At 53.3% G+C, this 11816-nt stretch overlaps 6 protein-coding genes across 6 annotated transcripts; 2 read left to right on the top strand and 4 right to left on the bottom strand.

The window, feature by feature from the left end:
• Positions 1-17: 17 nt before the first annotated feature.
• Positions 18-716, bottom strand: AYO21_03157 (hypothetical protein; the record flags this gene model as incomplete). Its single annotated transcript, XM_022653131.1, has 3 exons — positions 18-535; positions 609-654; positions 711-716. The coding sequence occupies 3 exons, from the start codon at positions 714-716 to the stop codon at positions 18-20; spliced, it is 570 nt and encodes a 189-aa protein (XP_022514524.1).
• A 364-nt stretch (positions 717-1080) lies between these two features.
• AYO21_03156 (hypothetical protein) lies at positions 1081-2364 on the top strand (the record flags this gene model as incomplete). The annotated part of the gene is made up of 2 exons (XM_022653130.1): positions 1081-1223; positions 1281-2364. The coding sequence occupies 2 exons, from the start codon at positions 1081-1083 to the stop codon at positions 2362-2364; spliced, it is 1227 nt and encodes a 408-aa protein (XP_022514523.1).
• A 1851-nt stretch (positions 2365-4215) lies between these two features.
• AYO21_03155 (hypothetical protein) lies at positions 4216-4800 on the bottom strand (the record flags this gene model as incomplete). The annotated part of the gene is made up of 1 exon (XM_022653129.1): positions 4216-4800. The coding sequence occupies one exon, from the start codon at positions 4798-4800 to the stop codon at positions 4216-4218; it is 585 nt and encodes a 194-aa protein (XP_022514522.1).
• A 654-nt stretch (positions 4801-5454) lies between these two features.
• AYO21_03154 (hypothetical protein) lies at positions 5455-7472 on the top strand (the record flags this gene model as incomplete). The annotated part of the gene is made up of 2 exons (XM_022653128.1): positions 5455-5658; positions 5703-7472. 2 exons carry the CDS (start codon positions 5455-5457, stop codon positions 7470-7472), a joined length of 1974 nt encoding a protein of 657 aa, XP_022514521.1.
• Positions 7473-8115: 643 nt separating this feature from the next.
• Positions 8116-10140, bottom strand: AYO21_03153 (hypothetical protein; the record flags this gene model as incomplete). Its single annotated transcript, XM_022653127.1, has 1 exon — positions 8116-10140. The coding sequence occupies one exon, from the start codon at positions 10138-10140 to the stop codon at positions 8116-8118; it is 2025 nt and encodes a 674-aa protein (XP_022514520.1).
• A 465-nt stretch (positions 10141-10605) lies between these two features.
• Positions 10606-11397, bottom strand: AYO21_03152 (hypothetical protein; the record flags this gene model as incomplete). Its single annotated transcript, XM_022653126.1, has 1 exon — positions 10606-11397. One exon carries the CDS (start codon positions 11395-11397, stop codon positions 10606-10608), a length of 792 nt encoding a protein of 263 aa, XP_022514519.1.
• Positions 11398-11816: the final 419 nt, after the last annotated feature.

Here is an 11816-nt window from a genome sequence, read left to right as displayed (position 1 = left end):
TTCCCTCAAATATTCCTCTATAAACTCTTCCCCATAAACTTTCTCTTTGTGAAACTTAGCCACCACTTGCTCGGTACATTGCTTCCATCCGCGTAGAGCCGAGCATGCAGCCTGATTGCCAGTTCCTGTCTCACTTGACTCAAGTAACTCCTCAAAGCCTCAGCCTCGTTCCGGTCTCTCGGTGCCTCATACGCTTGGTTGAGCGGGAATCCTGGCTCCCCTGGAATGCTAAACTGCTCCAGCGCTCCGTTTATCAGGGCCTTCTCGGCCGCACGGGAGTCCATGTTCGGTTTTACTTTCGTCAAGCAGTCCGACAGGAAGAGGATGCCGTAGATGAGCATGCGGTCTGCGGGACCTTTGATTTCGAAGTTGCGGAAGAAAGTGTTGGCGCGGAACAAGCTCAGGATTTCGTCGAGGCAATCGTAGGACTCGGAGTCCGGGTCGACGTCGAGGGGGTCAACATTGGGAGGAAGAGCTGGAAGGGTGTATGCTGGACCACGGGTTTTCGTGCGAAGCGGGAGGAGCGGAAAGTTGCCTTTTTGGAGCACAGATGTTAGCACGCGAGAGAGCTTGTGAGGTGTCGTGTTGTCTGATCGTGGTGAGAATACCTATTAGCTGGACGCCCTGGTCGCCCAGGAAGATGGAGTGGTACGCCTGTGAATGAGATGTCAGCGGGTTCATGCAGTGTAGCAGGACTAGCGTTGACTCACCGGCATCTTGACTTCCTACAAGGTTGCGTGAGAGCACGCAAACAGGAGAGATCAAGGGTAGCAGTCAGTTCCTCAAGTTCCCATCTCACTGCGGACGAGGAATTGAGTGCGTCTCCTTCCAGGCATTTGCTGTAAGGTCACTCACTACTGCGTCCCACCAATGTAATGAGCCCGCAAACGCGGCTTGGCATTCGTGTGCGGGGATGGAGAGTCACTATGGTGGAATATCTATTCACAAACCGCATTTCAATTAACGCGTCTCTGGAGGCGCAGGCGCGTCATGGGGGTGGAACATTGACATCCATCTGAACAACTTCACAACCCTTTCAAGCATGTTTTTATAGGAATTGACAGTAACAACAGACAAAAGATGTCGGACTACGAAGATGAGATGGACCTGGACGCGCCTGCGTCCAAGGACAAGGCTATCAAATTCAGCTCAGACAGCACGGCGGGCAAACAGAAACGAATAGCTGCAGACTTGCCGGTGGAAGCGGAGGACAACTTACCATGGTATGCCGCCGTCTCCTGCACAATAAAGTGGTGATCTAGCTGCTCACAAGAAACAAGGGTTGAGAAATACCGGCCCAACACCCTCGACGATGTGTCTGGGCACCAAGATATCCTCGCTACAATCAACAGATTTATTGAGCACAACCGGTTACCGCATCTCCTCTTCTATGGACCGCCAGGTACAGGAAAGACGTCGACAATTCTGGCGCTGGCGCGACAGATATATGGACCCAAGAACATGAGGCAGATGGTCCTCGAACTCAATGCATCCGATGATCGTGGCATCGACGTTGTTCGAGAGCAAATCAAAACTTTCGCCTCAACCAAACAGATCTTCAGCACCTCAACGCAGCAAACTCCGGGCGGGCCAAAATTGGGCCTAGGGGCCTTCAAGCTGATCGTTCTCGACGAAGCAGACGCAATGACGTCCGCGGCACAAATGGCCTTACGCAGGATTATGGAGAAATATACGGCTAACACAAGATTCTGCATTATTGCAAACTACACACATAAATTGTCTCCAGCACTGCTATCGAGATGTACACGGTTTCGATTCTCGCCGCTGAAGGAAGCAGATATCCGTCGGCTGGTGGACAAGGTGATTTCACAAGAAAAGGTCAATATCACGCCGGAAGCAGTGGACTCGTTGGTCAAATTGTCGAGAGGTGACATGCGTCGAGCGCTGAATGTTCTTCAAGCCTGCTATGCTGGATCACGACCTCTCCCGATGCGAGGGCAGCCTCCCATTCCAGAATCAGAGATCAAGTATGAGCTGATTACGAACGACACGATCTACAACTGCATTGCAGCGCCACACCCGGAAGATATCCGCTTGATCATGACAACCATGTTGAGCACGCCAGATCTAACGGAATGTCTAAGGACGATCAATGCCTTGAAGAGCAGTCGTGGTCTGGCACTTGCAGATATTTTGACCGCGCTGGCCGAGGAATTGCAGAACCTCGAGGTTAGTCCTGCAACCAGAGTAATATGGTTGCAAGGGCTCGCAGAAATCGAGTACAGACTGGCAGGAGGCGGAAGTGAGGGTGTGCAAACTGGTGGTATGATTGGCGTTGTGCGGACAGGATGCGAGCTGATGGGAGAAAAAGGCATTGGCGAGAAGATGAGCGTGGATGGGTGAACAACCTTGATTCGGGAGGGTCAACCCATTGGGCTTGACGCTGAGATGTGCACCAACTCAATTCTTTGTTTCAACCATGGTGAGATCACAAGAGCGGCAGGGTGGCCCGAGAAAATACTTCCTACCAGCACAAAACAGATGCGAAGTTGGTCGGGCAGTTACCTGGGCTATTGCAGAGATAGATGACTTGACGGAGATGCATATCGAACTGTCTTGAACTGTGCATCAAGGCCCATTTGCTTCTCCGAATGCCCAGCCTCCACCTACGCTAGCGTCTTGGCATCCAAAGTTGCCGGATCCCTTTCTTTCCAACTTCTCAACATCTTTCATCATTGTTATTCCTGGACGATGTAGGCCGTCGGGATATGGTGAAGTCGTGTCTGATGCCTCTGTTACTTTGTCCATTAGCTTCTCTTCCAATTCCGGAACTGAGATTTGATTGTTTTTCCTCGGTTGTGCCCCGCAGATATCATCCAAGGTGCAAATGGACGATAGGCGGTCAGCGGCTACATTTATTCACTTCCAGCACCCACCTTCTATGGACATGAATTATCGGCAACAACCTCGACCACCCGCAATATCGTCGGCGGTGCTTTTGGATATGTAGTTCTGCTGTCAACGCTCATCGGTTGTCACTTGCCATTTGCTCCCAAGATATTTACATCACCCAAAGGCCGGATCATCCTCGTCAAACACATCTATCGGGTCATGTTACAATTCATCCAATTCACGTCATCTGCCGTCTTTCCCGACCCGACGATACCAATTTTATGGTCTGCATCAACCACTGCTAACAAGATACATCTGCCACTTCTACGTCCCCCAGAGCTACTTGCAAAATCCTTAGGTCAAGGTTCAAAAGGCCATGGAGACACAGCAGCTTGATTGTTGACACGACATCTAACAAGCGCAAACTGACATCTAGGCTTCATCGGTGCCGTTGCTGTGTGAACAGACATTGCTGCCTTTCTGTGGCCAGTGTCGGATTTCACAAGAGCAGAAAATGTTTGGAGAGGTTGTTGATATCGGTGGGAGATGGGGAGAAAGGTTAATATTCAAGGCGTTTCCCTACAGGCAGTTGAACGGCAATGCGCAAACGCGTGAAAGTCACTGGCTGTCATTTTTTGCGTGTTGACAAGTCTGGGAGAAGCGCCGAGAAAAAGAATCCACGTAGATAGACTGTCGCGTTTAGTACTGTCACTCTGAAGTGCAGACTGACGCTCGCCCTTTTGATCTTTTACGCCCTTGAATTGCTGCCAACAACGCAACACGCTCGACTCAGTCTGAGATTGCACTGTTGGTGTAGTTCTCACGACAAGTACAACCCGACTCCGGCGATTGTAGTTTGTGTGTGGTAGATTGCAGCCTTATCATTACTGGAGTCATTCAGAGTGATGGGCAAAAAGAAAGGTAAAAGAAGGGCGAAAGAGAGGCTGATGCAGCATGACGGACCTGGCGAGGTGGCGAGCAGAACGCGGCAGGAGATGGACAGGGAGACCGAGACAGAGACACGACGCCTGGGGCAGCATGAGTGGGAGCCTGGACCAGCAACAGGTGAGTCCTCTGTCTCCCCTAAACACCCCAAAACTCCCCGGAATTGGAAGGGCCTGCAGGCGTCAAAGTTGTCGAACTCGAGTCCGACTTTGGGGCGAGCTGGCACAGTTGGTGGGAGGGGATGGGCGTGCCAAGTCTTTGGGTCCTCGCCCTACCCATGCAACCTTGGTCCGCATCTGGCTCATGGCTCCGTCGCTGAATCTCCAAACTGCGCAGGACTCACTACCCAACATCCAAATCCGCTGCCTCACGAGCACCACCTCTACGACCATTACTCCCCCACAAACCCTCGAATCTCTACCGACCACATCTTTGCAAATGCCGCCCCGCATTACATGGCGAGGTCTCGAAGGAGCCCATCAATGAAGAATCGCTGGCGAGGCGAAGAGGATCCGCGCCCGAGACATCCACATTATCGACCGCGGGACAGAGACCCAAATCGAGGAGGAGGTCGTCCTCATTCACCACATTCTGGATATCCAGAAGCAGAACGCTCGGCGCCTCTAGGACCGGGGCATCGTCCTGATCGACCACCTCGTGAACCACGTTGGAGGCGCCAATTTTCGAGGGACGGAGACGCCAGGAAATTGCATGGTAGAAAGTCTTCGATTTCGCCTCCCCGTCGTTTCCCAAAATCCAAGCATCAGCATCGTCCACCACCTCGAAAGCAATTTGGCGACCGACCTGGGAGACGCCCTGATTTCTCACCAACGCCATCAACCAAACGAAGGCGTACTCGAAGCCCTTCTCCTGCAGGCGACGACAGATTTGACTTGGAAGGTCAAAGACGTGCTCGCAGCCGGGATCTCTCTGATACTGAGGACAGGGTTCCGCAAAATCATCCATCTCCATTCCAGCTTGGGGATTTTTCCACGCATTCATCGCGACTCAATTCACCCGCTTTCAGATCTGAAGCCCCAGATCGTGGTGATTACGAACCCAACAGCCGAAGAGAACCCTCGCCATCCCACGCACGCGATCAACGATCCATCTCCCCTCGTCTGCCTGCGAGATCATCTCCACATCGACACCCCGAGTCTAAATATTCATCTATCGAAACTCGAGAATCGTCCGTGAACTCGACTCGTCCATCTCAACATCCCCCACCTGGCCCAGGCCGATTCCCTGCTGGGAAGGGGAATCACTCTTCAAGAGCTCCTTCCGTTGTCGACGAGACCGACAACCGCTCCATGGATGGCCAATACCCATCACGTGGTAATTATGGGATGAATCGAGGGCAACACAGACCATATGCGGAAAATAGACACCAGGGATACGGAGGATCTCCGCCATATTCTTCCAACAGCTCCTATCACGGCTCACCGCCGCAAAACTCTCCATATCATCAGCAGAGAGGCGGCTGGGGAGGCCAAGGTCACCATGGGTCAGTATTCTGATAATCTTATGACAAGCCTTTTCACTAATGAATTTCCAGGCCGATGCACAATTCCTCTCCCCCCTACCGGCAAAATAGCTTTTCCAACTCAGGCAACGTGAACAATCCTAATCCTTACTATCCAAATCAACCGGGCCACCATGGTGGTAATCAACATGGTTATCAACAAAACTACCGAGGTGGTCGTGGACATGGTTCTCATCGTGGACACTTCCAACAAGACCAGAGGTTCAACGGTCCTCGTCACAGAGGACGAGGTGGACATTTCAATAACTTACAATGGACGGCGCCTGGTCCGAAACAAGGTGGACCACAAAATCAAAACTTCCAGGGCGGACCCGGGAGTCAGTCGCAAACATCTCCTACTCCATCGCACACCGCTTCACAGGACGACCGAGACGCCCCTCCACCCGAAGAAGAGAATCCCTTCAGACCGTCCAAAGAATTGCAGGTGGAGGATCAAGGGAACGGCAGGATCAACAACACTGATCAGAACACACAGGGTAATGACCAACGAGGACCGGCTGCTTCCAAATTTAGCTTCGCCTTCAAGTCCAAAGCTCCTCCTCAGGCTCCAGCTAAACCTGCTGCAGATTTTTCAAAACCAAAAGGGCCATTCCAGCCTCCAGACAATCGACCAGCACCACCACAAGGCCCCAAGAACAAACATTTCGACCGCCGCGACGAGAGACATGGATTTCGGCCCTATGACCGGAAATTTCCGGGACAGCATGATCGAAGGTATCACAATGATCGTCAGCCACCGCTGCATCAACAACTCCCTCCAAAAGAACGCCGTCCGGACCGATCTCGTTCCCCCCCTTCGAAAAAGATCAAGAAAGAGATCAAGTCTCGGCCTACACTGCCTCCTGAGTTTGCAGAGTCCGAGTCTATTTACTTCCGAAAGCCCGGTAACGAGTCTGTTGTCGGCGCAGGGACATACGGAAAAGTGTTCAAAGCCATTCATATCTACACAAAGGACAAGGTTGCGCTGAAGAAAATTCGTATGGAAGGTGAACGAGATGGATTTCCCATAACGGCCGTCCGCGAAATCAGACTGTTACAACACCTGCGACACAAACACGTAGTCGCCTTACAAGAGGTCATGGTGGAAAAGAACGAGTGCTTCATGGTTTTTGAGTATCTTTCGCACGATCTAACTGGACTCATCAACCATCCGACGTTTAAACTTACGTCTGCGCACAAGAAGGACCTGGCGAAACAGATGTTTGATGGACTGGATTACCTCCATCGGCGGGGCGTGCTGCATCGGGACATCAAGGCTGCCAATATTCTGATCTCTAACACTGGTCAACTGAAATACGCCGACTTTGGTCTCGCACGGTTCTACAACAAGTCTCGGAAACTCGACTACACCAATCGTGTGATCACTATCTGGTATCGACCACCAGAACTTCTTCTGGGCGAAACCCAATACGGACCTGAGGTGGACATATGGTCTGCGGCTTGCGTGTTCGTGGAGATGTTCACCAAGAAAGCGATCTTCCCGGGAGAGGGTGGAGAGCTCAGTCAGCTGGACAAAGTATACAACGTCCTCGGCACACCAACTCGGTCAGATTGGCCTGGGATTGTGGATCTCCCTTGGTTTGAGCTTATGCAGCCGGTCGATCGACGAAAGAGGATATTCGAAGCAATGTTCAAGAACGTCTTCACACCGGCTGGTCTCGATCTGGTCCAAAATATGTTCAAATACGACCCGAAAAAGCGACCCAACGCGGAGCAAGTGCTCAATCACGAGTATTTCACTTCTGAGGACCCGCTGGCAGAACAACCGGTGGAGCTTGCAAATGTCGAGGGTGACTGGCATGAATTTGAGAGTAAGATGCACAGAAGGGAGAATGACAAACGTGAGAAAGAGCGCAAGAAAGAGGAGTACGCTCGCGAGAAGGAGAAGAGAAAAGCTCGAGAGGCCGGTCTGCCTGATCCGACGCCAGCCACCGACAAAAAGGTCAGATTAGATGACGAAACGGTCTTGAAAGGAAGCATGCCTCCTCCACCACCTGCCAATGGCGATAATCCAAGAACGACCGAGAATAGGGCGGCTGACCCTCCATCAGAGAAGGCGACAGAGCGTGAAAACGACGAAGGGGATTCGGAGGGTGAAGACGGTGCGCCCATGAGCATGTCGCCCGCTTGAGGAATGTATCTGGACGGAGCACTAGTTGGGACTTGGCCCGCAGGAACATTGAGATCAGAGGGTGACGAATGTATGTATGTATGTGTATATTCTTGGAGAAATCAGATACCCTTAATTGATGGGCACAGGTTTTGGGGGTCGGGAGGATTAATACAGCAAAGTGTCAGTCAACCTTGAAGCTAGCGAAAGCTCTGCATGAATATGGGATCCAGTTTGAATCGAGTTTGACTTTGACTTGGCCATCAGACCAGATCGTCCAGCTATCCTCGTTGTTGACCGGTAGATCGAGTAGGAGCGACGACGTATTGATTTGACTACGACTGACTAACTACCTAGGAAAAGTGATCTCGTTGCCATCATTATAATTACCGATTGGTGAGTGACGCCGTTTCTATCTAGTATCCATCATTATCATCATCACTTGTGTATGTATAGCCAGACAGCATGACAGTACGAGCAAAAGCGAACCGTCCCCAAACAACTGTTGATATCGCTATCGCTATCGCCACAACAATACCAACATAAAAACACCAATACCAAGATAAAGACAAAGACTGCAGCACATGAACATGATTCTCTTCTCCCTCTGGCCCCCACGCTCACCGCTCGCCGCTCAATGCATCATAGAGCTCGCGGACGAGATCTAGGTCAAAGCTGTGCCGATGCTGTCTTTATCCAGGGGCACGCCCGAGAGGGGAAGTAAAGGAGGATGGATCGGATATGCAGGCGGCGTGGCGTACTCGGGACTCGAAGGACGGAGGGGCGTCAGAGGGGGGTTTTGAGGCGAACTCAGCTCACCTGGGGGGAATTTGAGGGCTTTGGGAGTATCATCCTCGTCAGACTCTTCAGACGCATCATCTTCATCGGCATGGACAGGATCATGATGCTTGGGATTAGGATGATGCTCAGGATCCTTGTCCAGGTTCGAGTCATTCTTTTGTTCTTGATGCGAAAGTGGCCGTGCTGGAGTTGATACCGCCACAGCTGCCGCGGCCCGTTGAGAAGGTCTCTGGCTGAATGTGACCTGACCCAGATCCGTGCGCTTAGATTGCTGTTGCTGCTGCTGCTGTGCTGCCGTCCCCAGTGGAGACGCCCTGTACTCCTTTGACAGCTCAGAGCGGGACCGCCGCTTTCGCACCGACCTCGACCTCGACGTGGAAGACGACCCCGACCCGATCGTGATGGTTCGCCGCGATCCCGTCCCCGACGCGGAAGGTTGTAGTGTTGGCGACGGTCCACGCGACGGGTTGGGTGATGGCGCTTTCAGGTTCACGTACGGGAGCTGGAGCCGGAGCTGGCTGGGGGAGAAAGGGACGGGGCTCCCTGGCGAGGGTTCCAGAAAGACGCGCAGGTTGAGTGTCGTGTCGCCTGGTGGCGGACGCGAGTCTTGTGCTTGGATCCTAGGGAGCTGGTGCTGCTGGTGCTGCTGCTGGTGGGAAGCCATTGTCGAGGCATTGAATCCAGTTCCCGTCTGAGGCACGCTACCAGCACCCGCGTCAGAAGTCGAGTACGCCGTCCCGGGCAACCAGACAAAGTCGTCAAAGCTGCTCGCGATGTTGGCAAAATTGAAACCCTCGCCTTTGCCCTCGCCCTTGACGTCGTGCGGCTCAAAGACCTGTCCAATCTCTTGGTCGAGGTCGAGCACCTCGCGCTTAAAGGGCTGATACTGGTGCAGCCTTGTGACCAGCGACGGGTACGCCGGCCCCAATCGGCCAGTGACTTTTGGACGGACGTCGATCTCGAGGCGCACGTCGCCGCTCTCATCGAACCCCCCGCTCCCCTTGGTCAGGAGCATGACAAAGGTGAATTCGCGCGGCAACCCGGACTTTTGGAGTCGGTTTTCCTCCAGAGTCCAGACCAGCTCGCCGTCCTCGATCTCATGGTCGTAGTCGTAGTCACTCCCGCGCCACGACCGCAGCGTCCGCACCGACCCCTGGATCTTCATCATCTCGTAGATCTTGTAGCTGCTCTTGACCCCGTACGAGGGCTTGACGCTCGCGCTCGCGGGGCCCTGCGACACCCCCAGCGACCCGGCCAGGTTGAAGTTCCAGTCCAGCGTCTCGGGCGAGATGCTCCCGTAGAGGAGATGGGGCGCGTGGCGGAGGAACTTGGGCCGGGATGGCCGAGGCAGCCCTTTGCTACTGCTGCTGCTGCTGCTGATGCCTTTGACCAGCGCCTGGCTCGCCTTCTCGGTCTTGGTCTGCGTGCCACGCTCGTGGCTGGTTTTCGGCGTCGCCACCACCCCCTGACCTTCTCCGTCGCCGTCTTCACCCTGGCCCTCGGCCTCGTCCGCGCCTATATGGTGCAAGGCGATCCTAATCTCCGCGGCCTTGAACCGGAACGTGCTGGAACTCGGGTGAAAGACAAAGTTGACGGCCACGAAGCGGACATTGTCGATGCGGTCCTCGTGGATCACGGGGCTGTCGTAGTACCCGGACTGTAGCCGCTGGACGTGGGCCGTGATGTACGACCCGCCCGGCAGCCGGCGCTCGTAGATGCATTTCTGGTTGACCTGGTAGCGGTAGTCCGGGGCGTTGGGGTCCTTGAGCCTTGCCGCTGCTGTTCGGGGTGTTAGCGGCGTGGATGGCCACGACGATGCATTATTGGGGGCTGTTGCGGGCGGCGCAGAGACGGGCTCGGACAGTATGCGGTGGAACCAGGTACTCATTGTCTGCGTATCCCCTTATCTCCGGATCTCTATGTCATCGTCTATGTACGAGGTACGTTATGTACTTTGTATGTGGTTTACTGCAAAGTGTGAGAAATATCTGGGTAGATTCGACGGAGGCGGTGTCATCGGGTGTAGGCTTTACGAGTAATATCAAATCGACCCGGCATCCTAATCGGGCTTGTTGGCTGGCTGGCAGCCTGATCGACAGAGTCACACACGCCTCTGCGTGCAGAGTTGTCATTGGATGTAGGAACGCCACACTCGAATCTCGGCCCCCATTCTGAAATCAGATGAGGTGCTGATTGACTTAGTAAGTATAGTATGAGTGACTTTGCTTGATTCGATCTATGAGTAGACAGGTGATGTGTTGACAAGGGGAAGAGTTGCTCTCCTGATGCAGTATCATGGCACGTGTACCAATTCCCCAGCCCTATACCTGCTTCACCCAGAACTTCTACTCAGCTAGCAGAGCAAATAGCCCCCATCCGCAGTAATCTCCTGCCCGGTCATAAAATAGTTCTTCATGATGGAAATATAACACTCTGCCAGATCCTCCGGGGCTCCAATACTATCGGTCAATGTCCTGGCCGTGTAAAAATCCACGATCTTCTGCTGTTCTCCATCACCTGCAAAATGGTCAAACAGTTCCGTCTTGACGGCGCCCGGGCAAACGCAATTGACGCGGATAGGTTTCATGTCGTTGGCAAGAGCATGGGTCAAGCCTCTCTTGGCCGCCCCGATGGGAGCCATAATCGTCCATCCAGTGGTGGGTTTCGCGTCACTCACTCCGTTGGTCAACGTGAAAGAAGAGGTGCGGCTGATCTCGAGGTAGCGCATGGAGATCTTTGCGAGCATCGTACAACCGGTGAGCCTGACCTTTGCGACTTCTGCTATAGCTGTCGGCGTGACTTCAGCGAGAGGCACCATGCGAAAAGCACCGCCAGCTGTTTCTGCAACGTGCTGCAGTTTGTGCTTCCCGCCGTCGGTTGCAAAGTCGAAGAGAGCCACAATCTGTTGCTCCACATCTTCCGAGCTCAAATCGAGAGTCGTGCCGCGGATGCGATCACCTGCGTCCGGGTACGCTTTCTGGATCCTTTCGACTGCCCTGTCGACTTTGTCTCGCTTGGAACTGGCCACGACCACAATTGCACCATGCTCTACAGCTGCCTCGGCGGCCGCGAAGCCAATGCCACTGGTGCCGCCGATGATCACCACCCGCTTGCCTTGCAGTTTGTTGGTGTATTTCAAGGACATGGTTGTGAATGGTGTGTGCTTGCTTTGTAACCGCTGTAGTGAGAATCGCACGTGTAGATGTGTGTGAATGTTGCTGGAACATGCTCCCATTGCAATTCCTAGCCACGATTAAATACTCCAGAGGCACTCTCTACTGTAGAAGATATGCGCATCCTGATTCGCTCCAGCGAAAATCGGCGGACTCCATGTTTCCGGGAGTCACTTCCGATTGTGGAATGCTCAGGCTCATCTGATTGGCTCGCTCGCTTTAAAGGACTTAAGAAGACAAAGGATGGCGTAACCCCGTTCGATGGCATTGGCTCTTTGCGCTCTAAATGGAAATTGGTCAAATGTGCTTGTGTCTTGCATTTGGGAGCGATCGCATTTCTTGCCTCTCGACGGACGAACCCGGATATCCACGTCTCAAAAGTCGTCCTCGG

This window comes from Fonsecaea monophora, assembly GCF_001642475.1.
Source record: "Fonsecaea monophora strain CBS 269.37 chromosome Unknown Scaff15, whole genome shotgun sequence".
Taxonomy (NCBI): domain Eukaryota; kingdom Fungi; phylum Ascomycota; class Eurotiomycetes; order Chaetothyriales; family Herpotrichiellaceae; genus Fonsecaea; species Fonsecaea monophora.
This window is presented reverse-complemented; position numbering and strand designations above follow the sequence as displayed.